General features: G+C 37.9%; 1 protein-coding gene and 1 non-coding gene across 2 annotated transcripts; both read left to right on the top strand.

Moving 5' to 3' along the window:
• Nucleotides 1–8,760: 8,760 nt before the first annotated feature.
• On the top strand, nucleotides 8,761–10,523 carry LOC115970549. Its single transcript, XM_031090168.1, has 3 exons — nucleotides 8,761–8,919; nucleotides 9,684–9,842; nucleotides 10,080–10,523. The coding sequence occupies exons 1-3, from the start codon at nucleotides 8,761–8,763 to the stop codon at nucleotides 10,521–10,523; spliced, it is 762 nt and encodes a 253-aa protein (XP_030946028.1).
• Nucleotides 10,524–20,401: 9,878 nt separating this feature from the next.
• On the top strand, nucleotides 20,402–20,475 carry TRNAV-AAC. The gene has a single exon. It is a non-coding gene; the product is annotated as a tRNA-Val (tRNA).
• Nucleotides 20,476–20,527: the final 52 nt, after the last annotated feature.

Genomic DNA, 20,527 nt, shown 5'->3' with positions numbered 1-20,527 from the left:
CATAACTGCTTCTTACAAAAGCCCTTCTCTTAGAAGGCACAAATTACATCTTACAAAAGTCCTTCTCACGAAAAGTAACACTATTCATAACTTCACAACAACTAAAAGAGCATTGTTAAAGGGGAAAACTCATTTAAGTGCATGATAAGAGGGGCAAGCTCAGCCGGCCCCTACACACAGCTGGACATACTCTCTCTCTCTCCAGTTGCACCCATTTTTCCCCCTCAATCTTGAAGTTATCATGGCAAACTGCCTCTCTACCACCGGGGTCACTCTGCTGGGATATTATCAACTCACTGATGCTATACAGCTGGACTGCAAACCATCAGAGATAAGTGACTTTGCTTCCATATCTTTAAATTTACATCATTAAGTATATAATTATTTCACATTTAAATACATATTACTTTACTCCAACTACTATTACAACTATTAACTAAGGCTTAAACTCATTTAAATGCATGATAAGAGGGGCAAACTTAACTAGCTTCTGCCGCTAGCATTCTGCTGGAATCCCATCAGCTCACTGATGCTACACAGCTAGGCTGCAAACCATCAGAGATAAGTAACTTTGCTTCCATATCTTTAAATTTACATCATTAAGTACATGATTACTTTACTTCTGAATAAATACTATATTTCAACTACTGTTACAACTACTAATCAAAGCTATTATATCAAATACATATTATATATTTATTCGACCATTATCATGATTCTTAGACTTTGGCTTTAATGGTCTTGTAGGCTTAAAAGTACGTCGGTAGCCATTGGACCATGTGGCCCAATGTTGAGTTCCGGAGGCAACTCCCCAAAATGAACCCGGGCTTAGTAAGGTCATCCCTCTAACGGACCACACGTGGCCGAGGAACCGAAAAAGGCCCCCGAACAACGTCTAACATAAAATTTATAGATAAAAAAAATATATATATATATATATATATATTTTAGACACCTAATCCGAAAAGTTTTAGTTGAAATGCCCTATATCAATTAAGGCAAACCTCATGTATATCAATTGAGAAATACTACGTCCACAACATTTTCACAACAAATCATATGTGGTTAGTTATTATTGATTCGAATTGAACCTAACATCAACAATAACAACCACTAACAACTTGCCACTTAAGATTTGTTGTGAAATTGTTGTGGACATATCATTTCTCATATCAATTAATCAGAACTCTTTTGTAGATAAAAACAAAATAATTGTATTTTAGGCACTTAATCCGAAAAATCTTAGATTAAAAAGCCTCATGTTTATCAATTAACTTATGCCTCATGTATTTAGAAATCTATATCTATATTAACATTAATCATAATTCTATATTAAATTTTGAAGTTTATCCAAAGAATAAAAAAGTAGAGAAAAAAAAAATAGTTTGATATGACCAAAAAAAAAATTGCTTTTTTTGTTAAAACACCAAGGAGAAAATGATAAGTTTGAAGGAACTTATCAACTACCAATATGTAAAATTTGAGATAGGAAAATTACCCTATAAACATGCAATGCAAAAAGCACCTTCTTTTTGGGATTAGCAGACACATCCCAAGTACAAATCTTGCAGTCATTGGAGCCATTCAAAAGGTATCCCTCCTTAGTTGGACTCCAAGACAACCCGTATCCTTCCTTTTCTAGACCCTTTTAAAAAAAAATCCATGAGACGTTAAATTAAAAAAGATATAGATAAATAGTTTTAGTTTTTGTTATTCAAACTAGTTTGGTCTCTCTTAGATATAGTAGTTGTATGCCACCAACTAACTAAATTTAGGAAAAAAAAAATACACGTTTATATATGTATATTATATAATTTTTTTTTTTTTTGGATAGAAACATTTTTAACAATATATAATTGATTAGAATTTCATATAGGATGGGTGTTTCTTTAATTCCAAACCATCTAATAATTTCTCTTATAATTTAACTTCAATATAATTTGAATTCTATGTCTATTAGAACTCTCCCAAATCCTAACTTCCAAGTATTTTGGATAAACATGCATCCTGAGTGATGAATTTAGTGTTTACGTTTTGTGTTTTGTTTTGTTTTTTGTTTTGTTTTTTTTTTTTTTTTTTTTTAACGTTAATTGTGATAATTTTTTTAATACATATATATTTTTCCTAATAATTCTATTTCTCTTATAATTCCTAAATTGATTAGAAATCTAATATCTTCACAATTGAAAATTCTCTATATATACGGTTTTTTTAGTGTATTCTTATGTATTTACATGCACAACTTCTTCATTAACGGCTTCTTTCTTTCTTTTTTTTATTTTTTTATTTTTTTAATTTGATTTTTTTGGAGGTAGAAACACTACTTATTGTTCTCATCAATTTTTTTCTCTCCCCATTATTAATAATAAGTTTGTATGTCTCTTTTTGTTTGCAGCAGACTGTAGAATACTTTATTAAAACCACAATATTACAAGTATGTTTTTATTCTTTGTTTTTGTTTCTATGGTTTTGCTTATGAGTCATAAGTGCAATTTTAAATTTATGAAATCAATTATATGAACCTCTATAATATTTCACCTTTATGATTTGTCAGGCATCAATTATTATTTGAGTTTGTTTTGTTTGTAGTAGAATATTTTATCAAAGCCACCATCCACACTATTAAAGGTATGTTTCTTATCTTTGTTTTTGTTATCTATGGTTTTGTTTGAGTCATAAAGTCAATTTTAAATCCATGAAATTCATATATAAGCCTATATACAGATTTCACATTCATGATCTGTCCGTCATTAGTTATTATTTGAGTTGGTTTTGTTTGTAGTAGAATGTTTTATCAAGGCCACCATCCATATTATTACAGGTATGCTTCTCTTCTTCTTTGTTATTTTTGAGTGTGTGTGTGTGTGTGTGTGTGTGTTTTTTTTTTTTATTATGGTTTTGCTTATGAGTCATTAAAAGGTAATTTAAATCCATGAAATCTACTATATAAATCTCTATAAATATTTCACCTTCTTTTATAAATATTTCAGTTTCATGATTTGTCCGCATCAATTATTATTTGAGTTAAACTTAAAGATATGGAGATTTATCCTTCTATCTCTATAATATTCTTCATTTTTATCCTACAAAAATATATTTAGTTTTTTTCTTCTTCTTTTGTTTGGTTTTGCATTTATGAATTATTTGTACTCATCTTTTATATATATATATATAGGCTTTATCTATTTATTATTTAAGAATTATCAAATTTTGTATTTCCTCCTACAACAAGGGTTTCATCTTCTTTTTTTTAATTATTATTTCTAGGTTGTATTTGAGTTATGCTTATATGTACATTATTAGATTAAATTAATTTTCTTGAATAGTAAAATTTTTATGTTACTATATCTCATTTTTATTTTCGTTGTTAGTAATATTAAATGTGTGCGCTACAAAAATATCATTATAAGACAACTGATAAGTTAGAAGAGAATTATGTTAATTTTTTTTGGAAATGAAATACCTTTGGTTAAGTTTCCATGGGTTTTTAATTATTAAATTTAGGAATTTTTTCATATAAATATGTTGTGTCATTGCTTGATACTTTTAAGAACAATAATTTTTATGCAATTTATATAATCTAGATTTAAGTGATTATTGATTTATTATTTCTCAGTAAAATTATACTAAAAGTTTATAACTAAAACCGTGCAACACACGGGCATAATATTATATAATAAAAGTTGGGTTTAGACGTGGTGGTTGCGCCAAGTGGCTTCACCAAATTGCATAATTTTTTGTTAGATTTTTTTATTTTATTTTAAAAATATATATAATTATTTTCCCTATAATTCTTGTAAAGACGTGTTTTGGACACTAGACCCAAAGTATGATTGGATCCAAGCCTAATAAGCCTAATACAATGAATTTGTAGAGAGTGAGTTGAAAAATTAGGTTCTAATAAATGGGATAACAGTTAGAATAAATTTTAAAAGATAATCAAACAGAAATGGACTGGAGTTATCTAAGTAAATTTGTCCTCGGCACAATCCGAGGAGGTCTATTCTAGTATATATTGATTGAAAATGGTTATAGATATAGTTCAAGCTGCTACAGTGCTTTCTCTTACAAATTTCCGATCTCTTCTCTCATTACTTCCTTCTTCTTTTATACCCTTTTCTCTTTTCATCTCCACCCTCCACGTGTTGGCTAAATGATTAGTTTTGATACTTGTCCCATCAGCACCTTCCTAAAATCTTTAGGTAGTAGCTGTAAGGTAGAAAGTCATTGTTCAGGTATCACCTCCACATTAATGTGGCTAGAGAGTTAGCTACAAAACAATTAATGCGGTGGTAGTAGCTTTCTCCTTATATATTTTAAGACTCCCCTTTGTACTTTGTTTTTGTAATACTTATCCGTGCCAGCAGAACTTCTTGGAACATCCCCCTGGATGGCAAACCACCTATTCGGACTTTGGCTTTGGTTATCCAAGGTGACATTTGTCCTCGGCCTACTCTCTTGTGCCATTGTAACCAAAACTGACCTCGTCATCTACTAACACAGACTCCCTCGATAATGTTTACTCATTCTCAGACGATCTCTAGTCTTTGGCTTGGACTTTAGGCCCAATCCATACATGGATAATGAGCTCCTGAGCCCAATACCCCTATAATTCTAAATTGATAAAAATCTTAATTTGATTACAATTCAAATTCTTCATATAATCCATCTAATCCTTATTTAATCTTAATTTGATTACAATCTAAATTCTTTATCTAATCTTTATTTTTTTACATGTAGTGTATTATAAAAAAAAAGCAACAACTTTCTTCTTTTTTTTTAATTACTACACTACATGCTTTAATGCATCTTTAATTATAGAATTTTTTTTAGATTTTTAGATTAAAATATATATATATAATTTTTCTTCTCCTATAATTTCCAAGTTGATAAAATTTTAATTTGATTATTGATGGGAATGACGAGATTACGTCTCCTAGACGAAGCCAACAATCATGACGAAATCATCTTGAATGACGAAGAAACTGACCACCACTGACGAGGATAGGGAAATCATTCAATATAGTCAATCAATGACTTGGGCAATTACAAAACCAGCCATGTAGATCGTTGGGAGCCTATTAAAAGCCCCATTATTAGGCAGGAGGCGTTACTGAGAAAGGCATTAACGACCACAACGGCTAGTAGCCAAAGCCACATATATAAAGCCCTCACATTATCAACAGAAGGTACATATACACACTCTAAGTAACACTCATTATTATCCTGCTAATCTGTTTCATTTCACAAAGTGCTTTCCTACTCTAACTTTGGCATCGGAAACATTGTGGCAGGCACCACACCGGTGACCATCTTTGAGGATACATTCATGCAGACTGGAGGTTGGTTCCATCTGCCTATTTTGACTGGCGAACTCACGCTTCATCAGTTTGGCGCTGTCTGTGGGAACGACATTTTTAGATTTATATTTGAAAACGTAGTTTCCATCAACTTCTATATTCAGATGGAACCCAATCCAGATTCTGCAGCCTTGGCTCAACAAGTTTAAGCTCTTGCGGCCACCATTGAAGAACTCATCAAACAAAATTAGGAAATGAAGCTACAGCTTCAACAGGTTCAACAGGCTCCACAAGAGGAGAATCGGTCCAAGGATAACATGGAGGGAGAAGGGGATAGCCATAGGAGGAGTATTCATCAAAGACCAACTACTTCAGACGAGCAGAATTCAGATCTCCTTTGAGAGATGAGGAAGGAGATGGATGAACTGAGGAACGCCATTAAGGAGAAGACAGATCGAAGCGTAGACAGAATGATAAGGGCCACGGATTCGCCCTTCACCGTGGTGATACTTGAATGCCCCGTGCCGTTAAAGTTTCATTTACCTCAACTTGAGCCATTCGACGGACTCAGAGACCCTCAGGATCACCTTAATACCTTCAAGACGATGCTAGGTCTTCAACAGCCACCTGACCAGATACTGTGTCATTCCTTTCCCACCACTCTCAAAGGAGCTGCAAGTGAATGGTTCACAAAGTTGCCGACATCGTCCGTTGACAACTTCGAGCAGTTGAGCAATGCCTTCCTGCGTCACTTCATAGGGGGGCAACATCCAAAGAGGCTGGCGGACCACTTACTCACCATTAGACAGGGAAAGAAGGAAACCTTGAGGTCGTACGTGAAACGCTTTACTCCGGAGACTCTGGAGGTGGACGAAGCTAATGACAAGGTATAGTTAACGACCTTCAAAGCGGGACTGAGATCCAGAGATCTTGTGGCTTTACTTGCGAAGAATCCTCCAAAGACGATGGCAGAGATGCTCCTGAAAGTACAAAAGTATATGAATGCTGAAGATGCCTTGGCAGCCATAAAGGATGTAGAGAAGCCAGGAGACAAAGGAAAGAAGGAAGACGAGCGTAGGGGTCAAAAGAGGGAGTGCCCAAATCGTCGGAACAATGACGAGAATAGAAGAAAGGATGATAAAGGTCCTCGGACGGTAAGATTTACTCCTCTAGTTATGTCTGTTGACAAAATTTTAACGCAAATTAAGGACGAGCACTATCTCAAATGGCTGAGACCATTACACTCATCCCCTAACGTCCGTGATAAGAACAAGTATTGCCGATTCCATAAGGATCATGGCCACAACACAGAAGATTGTAGGGACTTAAAGGAGCAAATAGAGGAGTTGATACGGAAAGGAAAATTACAGAAATATGTGAAGAAGGGGGAATATAGTAAGTTCAGAGACGGCAATAAGAGCCAGCATGAGTCCTCTTCCAGGAGTGACAATCGCCCGTCCCAACCTCCACAGGATGTGATCGGGGAGATAAAGACGATTACAGGAGGGCCCTTCTTAGGAAGGTCATTTAAATCCCTCAAGAAAGCATACCAGAGGCAGGTGAATAGCGTCCACATGATACCTTCGTTCAAGCAGTAACGAACGGACCAGGACATGTCCTTCAGTGAAGTGGACGCCAGGGGAATGAAGCAGCCCCACAATGACCCTTTGGTTATAATGCTGAATATAGAGGGATTCAATGCCAAAAGGATCCTCGTGGACAACGGTAGCTCCGCAGGCATCATCTACCTCCCTGCTTTCCAGCAGCTGAAGCTAGATCCAAGGAGACTGCGCTCATTTAACTCTCCCCTCGTCAGCTTCAGCAGAGACAGGGTATATCCCAGGGGCATAGTGACGTTGACAGTAACAGTGGGGACCTACTCGATGCAGTTGACCCGTCAATTAGACTTCTTAGTGGTAGACTGCCCCTCATCTTACAATGTCATCATTGAGAGGCCCACGCTCAACAAATGGAAAGCAGCCACGTCCACCTACTGTTTGAAGGTGAAATTCCCAACAGATAACGGTGTCGGTGAAGTAAAAGGAGATCAAGTCTTAGCCAGAGAGTGTTATCAGGCCGTCCTAGCTGCAAAGGAGAACCATACATGGATTATTGAAGAGTAGGAAGAAGGCAAAATGGAAGCTCTGGAAACAGTGGAACTGGTTGAAGGAGAAGCAAACAAGACGATGAAGATAGGGACGACGCTAAGCCCTGAGATGAGAACAAGACTCATCCAGTTCCTCAAAGAAAATCTAGATGTCTTTGCATGGAGCCACGAGGACATGCCGGGCATAGCTCCAGAAGTTATCTAGCATAAGTTGAATGTGAACCCAGAAAGGAAACCCGTCCAGCAAAGACGAAGAGTCTTCGCCCCAGAACGAGACCAAGCAGTCACAGATGAAGTTACCAAGCTGTAAACGGCAGGCTTCATCCGGGAAGTGTACTATCCTGAATGGCTCGCAAACGTTGTCCTAGTGAAGAAAGCAAATGGAAAATAGAGATGTGCGTAGACTTCACAGACCTGAACAAGGCATGCCTGAAGGACAGTTTCCCTCTACCAAGAATAGACCAGCTTGTGGACTCTACAGCCGGATACAAGTTACTGACGTTCATGGACGCTTTCTCGGGATATAACCAGATAAGGATGGCTGAAGAAGATCAGGAGAAGACTGCTTTCATCACGAGTCAAGGACTCTATTATTACAAGGTAATGCCTTTTGGATTAAAGAATGCCGGAGCTACGTATCAGAGACTAGTGAACAAAATGTTCAGCCAACAGATTGGCAGAAATATGGAAGTATACGTGGATGATATGCTCGTCAAGAGTAAGGAAGAACTCACACATCTGGATGACCTAAAGGAGACGTTTGCCACCCTCAAAAAATACCAGATGAGGTTGAATCCTAGTAAGTGTGTTTTTGGTGTAGCTTTAAGGAAATTCTTGGGATTCATGGTGTCCCAAAGAGGAATAGAAGTAAACCCGGAGAAAGTGCAAGCCATAATCAACATGACATCGCCCAGGACCGTCAAGGAAGTCCAGAAGCTCACAGGAAGGATTGCAGCTTTAAACAGGTTCGTCTCTAAAGCTATGGACAAGTACCTACCCTTCTTCAAGACCTTGAAACAGGCTTTCGCCTGGACCGACAAATGTGAAGCAGCATTCCAAGAACTCAAACGTTACCTGAGTAGTCCACCCCTCTTAAGCCCGTCCAAGGAAGGGGAAGACCTATATTTGTACCTGGCAGTATCAGCTTTAGCAGTGAGTGCAGCCCTAATTAGAGAAGAAGGCAAGAAACAGCTCCCAGTTTACTACGTCAGTTAAGCTTTCCAAGGGACTGAGTCCAGGTATCCAAGGATTGAAAAGATCGCGTTTGCATTAATAGTAGCCTTACGCAAGTTAAGGCAATACTTTCAGGCGAATCCCATCCTGGTGATGACGGACCAACCAATCAAAAAATCCATGAACAAACCTGAGGCAGCCGGAAGAATGATCCAGTGGACAATTGAACTCAGTCAATTCGACATTGAGTACCATCCCAGAATAGCCATCAAGGCGCAAGCTTTGGCAGACTTCATCACAGAGTTCACCTTTCCGGATGAGGACAGTCTCACCGACGAAGTAGAGCGATGGACGATATAGACTGATGGTTCGTCAGCCCAAAGGAGGGGGGGGGGGGAGTAGGGGTCGTCATAACCACCCCTGACAGAGAGATACTCAAGTATGGAGTTCAACTAAAATTTCCGGCTACCAACAACAAAGCTGAATACGAATGGATACTGACGGGATTGAGGCTCGGAAAGGCACTTGGAGCTAAGAACCTATTAGTCCAAAATGATTCAAAACTAGTGATCGGGCAGATCAGGGGGGAGTACGAAGTAAAGGAAGAGAGAATGCAGAAATACCTCAAGCTAACGAAACATCTGACTCAGGAGTTTGATAAGGTGAAATTCGTACAGATCCCAAGAAGTCAGAATATGGGGGCAGACGAAGTCTCGAAGCTAGTATCGTCAGAAGAAGGGGAGATTGGCATGGGTTTGGCGATGGAAGTCCAGAAACACCCCATCATTGAAGAAGTTCCAACATTCACAATTCAGAGCGCAAACAGCTGGATGACACCAATAATATCTTTCCTTCAGGATGGGCACCTCCCTCAGAATATAGAAGAAGCTAAAAAGAACAAGAAGAGGACGACCAGATTTACGATCCTCAATGACACCTTATACAAGAGAGGCTTCTCTATGCCTTAATTGAAGTGTGTCGACGAAAAAGAAGCCAGGTACATACTAGAAGAAATCCACGAAGGGATTTGTGGTGACCATGTCGGCCCTAGGTCCCTGGTAAACAAAGTCATTCAAACAGGCTATTTCTGGCCTACTACGTAGGTGGATGCAGTGGAGCTCGTAAAGAAGTGTGACAAGTGCCAACGATATGGGAATGTCCAGCGACTTCTGGCAGAGAGACTGACGACGATAGCCTCCTCGTGGCCATTTGCACAATGGGGAATTGATATCGTCGATCCACTACCCCAAGGTAAAGGTCAGGTAAAATTTTTACTAGTTGCTATTGACTACTTCACAAAATAGGTCGAAGTAGAGGCTCTAGCAACAATCATTGAAGCAAAAATTCGGAGCTTTGTGTGGAAGAATATAATTTACAGGTTCGGGATTCCCTTGACGATCATATCAGATAACGGGCGGCAGTTTGACAGCTAAGACTTTAGGGACTTCTATTCGAGCCTGGGCATCAGGAACTAATTTTCATCCCTCGGGCATCCCCAGGCGAATGGACAGACGGAAGTAACGAATCAAACACTGCTCAAAATTATCAAAGCCAAGTTGGATGACACAAAAGGCGCCTGGCCAGAAGAGTTGCCCAATGTCCTATGGGCTTACAGGACTATAGCAAGAACGCCGACTGGAGAAACCCCCTTCAGGCTCACCAATGGCACTGAGGCAGTGATCCCGATCGAAGTAGGAGTAACTAGCATCAGGCGAGAGGTATTCAACGAAGAAGGTAATGACGATCAACTGCGACTCAACCTGGATTGTCTGGACGAAATAAGAGACAAGGCTTCTAGCAGAATGACGAGGTACCAACAGAAGATGGCCGAATACTACAATAGGAGGGTGAAACTCAGACGACTTGATATAGGTGACCTCGTCCTGCACAAGGTTACCACAGCAACAAAAGATCCTGCCCAAGGAAAGCTTGGCCCCAATTAGGAAGGACCTTATTGAGTCGTCCACTACTCTAGGCAAGCCAGTTATCACTTGGAAACCATAGACGAATAGAGGTTCCCCCGGCCATGGAACATTGAGCACTTGAAGAAGTACCATCAATAGATGTATCAAATGAATATATTCATTCCTGAAATTAATAAAAGAATCATTCACCCACTGTCTTCGTGCAAACAGATTTAGCCAGCAGTAAAACTAAGAAGGGTTAAGTAACAAGATTCCGCCTTGACGGATGTAAGTTACTGACGATATCCCTTAAATGGGTTTAAGACAAATGGCCAAGTAACAAGATTCCGCCTTAACGGATGTAAGTTACTGATGATATCCCATAAATGGGTTAAGTTAAACGGCCAAGTAACAAGATTCCGCTTTGACGGATGTAAGTTACTGACGATATCCCTTAAATGGGTTTAAGACAAACAGTCAAATAACAAGATTCCGCCTTGAGGGATGTAAGTTACTGACAATATCCCATAAATGGGTTTAAGTTAAACGGCCAAGTAACAAGATTCCGCTTTGACGGATGTAAGTTACCGACGATATCCCTTAAATGGGTTTAAGTCAAACGGCCAAGTAACAAGATTCCGTTTTGACAGATGTAAGTTACTGACGAGGCCAAAACAAGATAGAATCCCTTAATGGGTGTAAGTCAAGCAACGAAATGACTAAGTAACAAGATTCTGCTTTGACGAATGTAAGTTACTGATGAGGCCAAAACAAGACAGAATCCCTTAATGGGTGTAAGTCAAGCAACGAAAGGACTAAGTAGCAAGGTTTCGCCCGACGGATGTGGGTTACTGACGAGGTCATTTAAAAAAAAAAAAAAGGACAAGAACCTCGCAACAAATCAAAACAAAGCTCAGGCAGTATCAAAAGGCTGTCAATTGCAGATCGGGTAATGGAATAGTGATGAAGGAAGAGGAAAACATACAACTAAAGTTTTGCTAAGTGCAAGGTATGGACGAGCGCAAAACACCACAAGCATATCAAGTGCCAACAAAGTGTACAATCACATAAACAAGTAAGTACGTAATCATAAAATTAATTAAAGCCCAAAAACAACGGGCAATTACCATTGTTCTTTCTAAAGACCTATAAATGCTGGGTCGAAAAACATGGTTCTCAAAACAGATTAAAAAGAAACTACTGTGAAATCAGATGTACAAAAAGCCCAAAACATAATGGGCACACACACAACATAAATTTTTTTATAAGTGTCAGGTCCGGGCATCAGTAGGGGTGTCATCGACAGGGTCGTTAACGGCAGGGGCGTCACTAGAAGGGGCATCATTACCAGGAGTCTTTTTAGGGGCATCACCCTCAGGAGCCGAAGACTAGGCAGCCTCATCCATCGTCATCTCCTGATCCACCACTTCGAGATCCAGGTTCGGCAGGTCAACTCCAGTGGGATGCTTGACGAGGTACCTCCGCAGAAGCTCGAAGCCCTTGAAATACCAACTAAAGAGCACTGTGACGTACTCCTCAATTTGCTGGAAAGCCTTAACGGACCTGGTAGTGATAGTTTTGAGCTTTTCCTTGGCCGCTTGAAGTTGGTCGTCCTTCTCCAAGTTTAGCTAACGCTCAACTCTAAGATCAGCATTCAAGGCCTTGACGTTTTCCTTTAAAGTGGCTGCTTAGTCCATAGAATCGATGAGCTTCTTCTTCAGCGTGGAGTTCTCCTTCTCCAAAGCCTCCATCTTGGATGCCAGAGACACCACCTTGGCCTCTTGGGTAAGGCATTCAGAAGCAATGTGGAGACTCTCTCCCAACACCTAGGGAAGGAAACTGAGCTCGTTAGTCAAAAAAAAAAAAAAAAGGACATTGAAAGTGCAGAAGTATTTTACTTGGACGATCTTGTGTATGTGTTGACTCGCAACCATGTTAAGTGGCACCCCGGAAAAGACCTTGAGATCCTCAGCATTCACAACCCCATGTGCCCGTTCCACGGCCATACCCTCGTCATCCCAGACTGTGGGTGGGCAAGAACCAACTTTTTCCTTTTCCTTTTCCTTACCTGAAAATCGCTGCCTTTTCGAGGAAGGGGTAGGGATCTCTTAAACCGACATAGCCAGAGAAGCTGTCCTTACATTCTCAACCCCAGAGACGATGGGAGTGGCGTCTGTAACTGGAGTAACGAACAGACCCTTCCTCGTGACACGAACCCCCTTCTTCTCCATATTCGACAAAGGTTCGTCCTTCTTGGACCTCATCTTTGCATACATATCCTTATTGAATCTGGATGTCATTTCTACAAGAAGAAAACACTTAAAAAAAGGGGGGGGGAGAAAAAAGAAGGATCCAAGCACACACGAGAAAATTAATATTGACGAAGTCAATACTTACTCTTTTTTCCCTCGATGTCGATGTTGCGCAAGACATAGGGAGATGGGTTTGGGCCTAGGCAATAGAATGCAAGCGTCCACGGATCTACAAGGTCCTCCCAACTTTCAATCGTCCTGGCATACTCTATCGCCGTTTCAACACAATCCTGGTATTTACTTTTTAACTTGGATCGTCTCTTAACTGCCAAAGAAACAACTAAAAGAGTTAGAGACGGCCACATAAGTAGAATGAAAATTAATAGACAAGGAGAAACATTGACGCACCTAAGTTCGAGGTTCTCCATCGACGGAGCAAACTTGGGATATCACCCCAAGCCTCGCTAGAGGGGGTCTCAAAATCGTCCCCGGACACGAAAAAGAAACGAGATTTCCAATACCTGAATGATGAAGGTAAACCCTTGACGATCCTAGTCCTCCTCGCCCAAGGTACTAACTCATAATATCCTTACTCTTTTGACTCCTTTAAACGATAAAGATAGACGAGCTCACTCACCTTGATCATATCCCTGTTAGCGGCCAACCATATTTCCATACAGTTGATCACTATCCTCCATGAATTGGGCATAAGTTGCCCGGGAGCAATACCAAAGTAACCTAAAAGCTCCATCACAAACGGATGGACAGGAAGCCTAAGCCCACAAGTGAAAGCAGCCTCGTAGAAGCATACCTCACCAGGGAAGAAGTGGCCCGGTCCTCATTACTAGGCCAACGAACACGAACCCGTTCAGGAAATTGAAATCTATCTTTGAACCTAGCCACAGTATCAGCGTCCAGCCCGCACACTTCCTCGAGGGCATAAAAAGCCCTAACTGAATGAGGGGCAGAGACGGCCGTATCGCCCTCCACTGGGCCATCGCTAGACGATAACCCAGTTTTGAGTTCACTAGATCTCACCTCTGACATCCTCTTCGTTTCACCCTCAAACCAAGCAAGCGATTGCCCTAATATTGGAGATAGCTCCCTTAAAACCACACTTAACCCACAACCTTCAAAAATAAAATCCCTAACTAAGGGAAAAAAGTCACCAGAAACACCTAAAGCTGCCCCTAAGCGAGCGAAAAAGAAAGAGACCGAAGCGCAAGCTACCCTAACTTCAGAGGAACTAACCATGAAAAGGGAATAAAATCCTAAAAACCCGAAAATCAAAAACAACCACAACAAAGCAAAGGGCAAAGAAAAAATCAGGAACTCGTAATAGATTATGAAGGAAAGGGGAATAGAAGAAGAAGAAAAGAGGAACGTACCTTGAAGAATGAACGATTGAATCAAGAAAAATCTGAAGGATATCGCTGGAGCAGAGTCGGAACGGTCGTAAGAATGAACGGAAAAAATAAACTCAGAGCAAATGATTAAAGTGAAGGAGAGGAAAGTTTGAAACCAAGGCCCAAGAAAACTAAAAAATAGCGGGAAACCCAAGGGTCATGCCATTAACTCCATTGATCAGCACGCGCCACGTGGCCACATTGCGTGTAGCGCTGCCACTATGCATTAAATTCGGAGCAAAACCCCAAGAGTCATGGACAGCTCAGGAAAACTTTTCATTTTCTATGGTCCTCATGACACGTCATAATGACCACAGAACCTGGGGGGGCAACTAATGAGAATGACGAGATTACGTCTCCTAGACAAAGCCAACAATCATGACGAAGTCATCTTGAATGACGAAGAAACCGATCACCATTGACGAAGATAGGAAAATCATTCAATATAGTCAATCAATGACTTGGGCAGTTACAAAACCAGCCATGCAGACCGTTGGGAGCCTATTAAAAGCCCCATTATTAGGCAGGAGGCGTTACTGAGAAAGGCATTAACGACCACAACGGCTAACAGTCAAAGCCACATATATAAAGCCCTCACATTATCAACAGAAGGTACATATACACACTCTAAGAAACACTCATTATTATCCTGCTAATCTGTTTCATTTCACAAAGTGCTTTCCTACTCTAACTTTGGTATCGGAGACGTTGTGGCAGGCACCACACCGGTGACCATCTTTGAGGATACATTCACGCAGACTGGAGGTTGGTTCCATCTGCCTATTTCGACTGACGAACTCACGCTTCATCAATTACAATCCAAATTCTTCGTCTAATCCATCTAATTCTTTTTCAATTTTAATTTGATTACAATCCAAATTCTTCATCTAATCCATTTAATAAACAAGTTTAAATTTAAGTAAGACTCTTATTTTATTTGTTCTTATCGACTTATTTGGATAAAGTAACAATAAGTATTGTATCAATTTTTCATAAAGTAACAATTTTACTTTTAGCCTATTTTAAATGTTAATTGTTGTTTTTTGTGTTTGTGGATAAAGTATCAAATGATAGCTAATATGTATTAACATAACAAGTTTAAGTAAGACCTTTATTTTATGAGATGAGTTTAAGTTACACCTGGTATAACTCTTTAGAGTTACATCTTTTTTAAATCATTGGATTTAAATAGATCCAACGGTTAAAAAAAAAATACTCATTAATGCTAATATTCTTATTGATCTCATTTATTATCCCTTATTTATGTCATTCTATACTTATCTCTAAACCCAAAAAAGGTATACGTATTCTCCTTCACTACAATACATTTCTCTCTCTCTCTCTCTCTCTCTCTCTCTCTCTCTCTCTCTCTCTAGGGTTCCACCTCTATGGATAGGTCGCCAGCTACAAAAAAAGCCACAGCCGCCAGTTGCATTTCATTCTTATTAGATCATTTTGCACTTGTTTTTTTTTTTTTTTTTTTTTTTTTTTTTTTTTTTGACATGTGTATTTTATCTTTGGATGAAAATACAATTTTGTTGATCGATTTCTATAAGCAAAAGGGTCCTGAATCAAGATAATAGGTAGTCTGCGAATGCATTATAAAACAACATGTTGACAATGTTTAATTGAAAGCCATCCTTGGAGACATTAACACGTTTTGGCAAAATTGTTAATAGACTTCCTCCAAAACATTTTCATCATTCTTCTAACAGACCGCTTCTCCAATATAAAATTTTATCCAATTTCCATGCCATTTAAATACTGCAATTTGAATCACAAAATTTATATAAATAAATAAAAGCACTTTAAAAATTGGATTCTAAAATGAGAATAATTATTATTTTGAATGGCAATAAGTATGAGAGTATCGGACATCTTGCGTTTTACATGGTGGGATGCGTGTGTGTATTTAAATTGTATAAGTCTAAGCATTTGAGTACAAGTAATAGGTACTTTATCACATGATGTTTTACTAGTGAAAACCTCAATAAAGTTGAAGGAAAACCATTCATGATTGGATATGATGTCCTTGTTATAGGAACGAAAAAAAAAAAAAAAAAACTATATACTTAAACCATATTTTGAGAGAGTATGCTTACTATCAAACCTTACGAGCATCGATTTCTTATGACTTAAGAGGTTATTTTGAGAGAGTGTGTTTACTGCTAAAGCTTTCAAGGCATTCATACTTCTTGGATCAGTTAGGACTTAGGAGAGGTTATTTTGAGAGCAGGGCCGGCTCAATAAATTTAAGGGCCTTAGGCGAAATCTTTAAATGGGGCCTTTTATTATATTTAATTATAAATTCATATATATTTTTCAATTAAAATTTATTTTTCTTGCTTTTTGAGAGGCAAAATTACTAATTAAATTTTTGCATTCAAGTTTCGCTAACATTTCCTTTTTAATTGGTAATATGGTTAATCCACTTAATCTTTCTTGTGACATAGTTGATCTTAAATAGGATTTTATTAATTTTAATTTTGAAAAACTTATTTATGCGGAAGCAACTGTAACAGGTGTAGTTAGTAATATTCTGAAAGCAATACATGCATTTGGAAAAGATTCTAGCCTCTTTATATAATTTAGTACATAAATTAGAGAGTTTTCATTTATTTGCAAAACTTCTTTTAAAACTTTTAGTTCTGAAAATAAATCTAAGCCATCAATATCGGAATAAGTTTAATGTGTGAGAAAATATTCAAGATTAAGAATTTTTTTTTTCAAATTATACAATTTTTTGATGGGATATTATATAATATTATATAATATATTATTACTATTTGGGGCCTATTTATTAGTGGGGGCCTTAGGCCACTGCCTAAGTGGCCTATAGCTTCAGCCGGCCCTGTTTGAGAGAATATGTTTACGGCTGAATCTTATGAGCCATTCACACTTATTGGATTTGTTAGGACTTCTTGGCTAATCGGTAAAAGAATTGTTTTTTTTTTTTTTTTTTTTTTTTGCATTTTTTTAATAAAAAAGTTACCACCAGACTTAGCATCTATTGTGTATCTCTGTTTCCGTTTATTTTTAATAAAAAAAAATTGCAGATTATCATTTAAATTTATCCATGATTGTCTCCAATTTGGATTGATTGGTAGAGTAGTGTTGTCTCTACTCATCTTTCAATTGATGGAATATAAAATCATCACATCAGCATATCACTTGGTAGAGTATACATATTTTGCTATTGACAATTTGGCCATGGAGGTGGAACCCTAGAGAAAAGGAGGAGAGAGAGAGAGAGACGTATTGCAGTGGAGAGAGAGAGAGAGAGAGAGAGAGAGAAGGAAATACATACACCTTTTTTTGGGTTTAGAGATAAGTATGGAATGACATAAATAAGGGATAATAAATGAGATCAATAAGAATATTAGCATTAATGAGTATCTTTTTTTAACCGTTGGATCTACTTAAATCTAATGGTTTAGAAAATGTGTAACTCTTTAGAGTTACACCAGGTGTAACTTGAACCCATCTCTACTTTTATATATATATATATATATATATGCATTTCATAATACCTTAGTTTTACACAATATGAATTTATTATATAACTTAAAAGTAAAATATTTAATTATTTTTTATTATCTATTCTATAATCTAATTTTAAGTAAATTAATAAATAAAAAACTATTTACATATGAATTTTGATTAAGCCGTGCATCACACAGGCATAATACTAGTATTACTATATACATTTAGCCAGTAAATGTTTATATATTAAAATCAAATAATTATGATGACATTATACATCAACGGTCATCTAATAGACTAATAAGCATATAGTTTTTTTTTTTTTTTTGAAAAACAAACACACACACACACAAAAGAAGAGGGAAAAATGTTCTAACACAAAGACACACCACAACTCTACTCAAAAGCCTATAACTGTATATGAAATCAATGAATTAAAATTACAGCTATTAACCCATGACATTTGCTAAGTTTCTGAAATAGGTTAGTAAAATAAAATCGAAACATTGAAAGATATTATATTTTGACTTGAAATATATAATTTTTATGAAAATATCCAACACTCTTGCTAGTCTCATTACCTGTAAAATACCTGTGGGGACACGTTTTGGAGCATAAATCCAAAATGTAAAGGGATATTGGCCCAGTGAGCCCAGTACTATAAATTTATAGAGAGTGGGTTAGAGAACTAGGTCCTAATGAGTTGGACAACGGATAAAATGGGTTTGAAAGATAATCAAACAAAAACAAGAATGATTGATCCAAATAAATTCACTCTCGACATAGTCTGAGGAGGTAAGTTCTAATATAAATCAATTGAACAGATTACTAATACAATTTTGATTGCTACAATCCTTTCTCTCCTTATTTTTCGATCCCTTTCCTTTGGGGTCTCCACTCTCATTTATACTACGTCTTTTCTTTCATCTTTACCCTACACGTGGACAGCTGATGGCTTATGCTGATCCTTGTCCCATCAGCCTCCTCTAGAAGTCTTTGGGGATGGTTGTAAGGTTGAAAAAGTATTGTTCAGAGATCACTTCCTCATTAATACGACCAGGGAGTTAGTTATAGAGCATTCAATGTGGTGGTAGCAGCTTTCCCTTAGATATTTTTGAGTTCCCATCCTTCTTGTACGATTATGAGGCAGGTCCCTATCACTGGAGCTTCTTGGAAGGTCACCTTGATTATTAGGATACACATTTGAGCTATGCTTAGCTTATACGAGGAGATATTCCTCTTCGGACCACCTTCCCATTCGTACCTCACTCATGAGATTCTAAACTTGACCCAGCCACTACCATTTATTTGTCCTCGAATCACCATGCTTTCGGCCAGAGCCTAAGGCCCAATATATGAGTTAGGCCTTTAACCCTACAATACCAATACATCATATGTTTAGTACATATTTTATTAATTTTTCTACTTTGGAGTAAAGGATCAAGCACTTTCCTTTAAGTTTGTCTTATAAGTAAGGGTGACCACGGGTCGGGTTTATGCCCAACCCATGACCGACCTGACCAAGTTGGGTTAAAAATTTTCAAATTCACCGCTGACCAGTCAGAGAATAGGGTCGGATCGGACAGTTCTTTACTGGAAGGTGGTTGAGTCTTGGTTGGGGTCAGATCTGGTCGAAACTCGTCGGATCTGGTTGAAAATGGGGCCGATCTGGCAAATTTAGCTCAAAATTGGACTTTTATGGTAACATCTCGCCGGATCTAAGTGAATCTTGAAGAGATATCGTGGGATCTCGATGATATCACGTCGGATCTCAACGAGATCTTGCCAGATCTAGCAAGAATCGACTGAGAAAATGTATAGGCGGTGGAGTTCGATGGCCTTTTTGGTGGTAGAATCGGTTGTGTCGGTTGAAATCGGGTTTAAATGCAAGGACCCACCAACCGACCTGCCAGAATCGGGTTGGGTATCTCAGAAACCGTCACCGACCCGTCACCAGAGTCGGATCGGGCGGTTTCCGGATTAGGTTGGTCGGAATTTTGGGTGGGTTGGGTTACTAGGTTGTCTTGGATAGGCCTACTTATAAGGTAGTTTCTCGTCATCCATATTATATTATTGCAACATATGGCTGCAAATTAATGAAATTATATGAAGCTTTTGTTGCCTTTTCTTAACACTTGTAGGTTAGATTATGATAATAACACAATTTTGCCCCAATAAGTTATAGATGTTTAAAATGCATTAAAAAAATAAACTAATGAGCTAGCCTAAGGAAATTAGTTCACACTTTTTTTGGCTACTGGACGATCTATATATGAATAGATGAATTGGGGATGCTTCCTCATCCTCACATAACATGCAACCATTATCATCTATATTCATCATTTTTTAAATCACTTCTCCACTTGTTATTTTCCATATGCTCTCTGCCAATTAAAGAGTTTTAAGTCTCTCTCAGATTTTTAATTCCATAAGTTTTTTCCATTCCTTACTTTCAATTGGGATGTTCTCTAAATCTCTTGATGGTTGTGAATTGTGATTACTAATAGACCAACTTTGTTGGGACATAGATCCATTTAACGATCAAGAATTAAATTTCACCACATAGAAAATCTAAAACTATATAATATGACATCATTTATAAATTTTTTTTTAAAATTTCTAAAAACTAAGCATTGCCCATAAAATATTCAAAGATGGGCTTTTTTTCATTTTGGATGAAAAGGTTAGAATCAAGGATGGGCTTTTAGCCCTTTAGGCTTTATTAGATGGTAGCTGTTGTGTTTACTTTCTATCAAGAAGAGGAGGTAGCCATCACGGTGTCGTGGTGTAGTTGGTTATCACGTCAGTCTAACACACTGAAGGTCTCCGGTTCGAACCCGGGCGACGCCATTTTTTTTTTTTTTTGAATTTTAAGCATAAACCAAAAGCATATTAATAAACT

Source organism: Quercus lobata, chromosome 12 (genome assembly GCF_001633185.2).
Source record: "Quercus lobata isolate SW786 chromosome 12, ValleyOak3.0 Primary Assembly, whole genome shotgun sequence".
NCBI classification, from domain to species: domain Eukaryota; kingdom Viridiplantae; phylum Streptophyta; class Magnoliopsida; order Fagales; family Fagaceae; genus Quercus; species Quercus lobata.
This window is presented reverse-complemented; position numbering and strand designations above follow the sequence as displayed.

Bases quoted from the DNA above. Each gene is read 5' to 3' on its own strand.
- LOC115970549 (XM_031090168.1), top strand. From the start codon at position 8,761: ATGAACAAACCTGAGGCAGCCGGAAGAATGATCCAGTGGACAATTGAA. The intron at 8,920-9,683 runs GTAGAGCGATGG...CCTACTACGTAG, and splicing joins AGGACAGTCTCACCGACGAA to GTGGATGCAGTGGAGCTCGT. The intron at 9,843-10,079 runs GTAAAATTTTTA...GGGCATCCCCAG, and splicing joins TACCCCAAGGTAAAGGTCAG to GCGAATGGACAGACGGAAGT.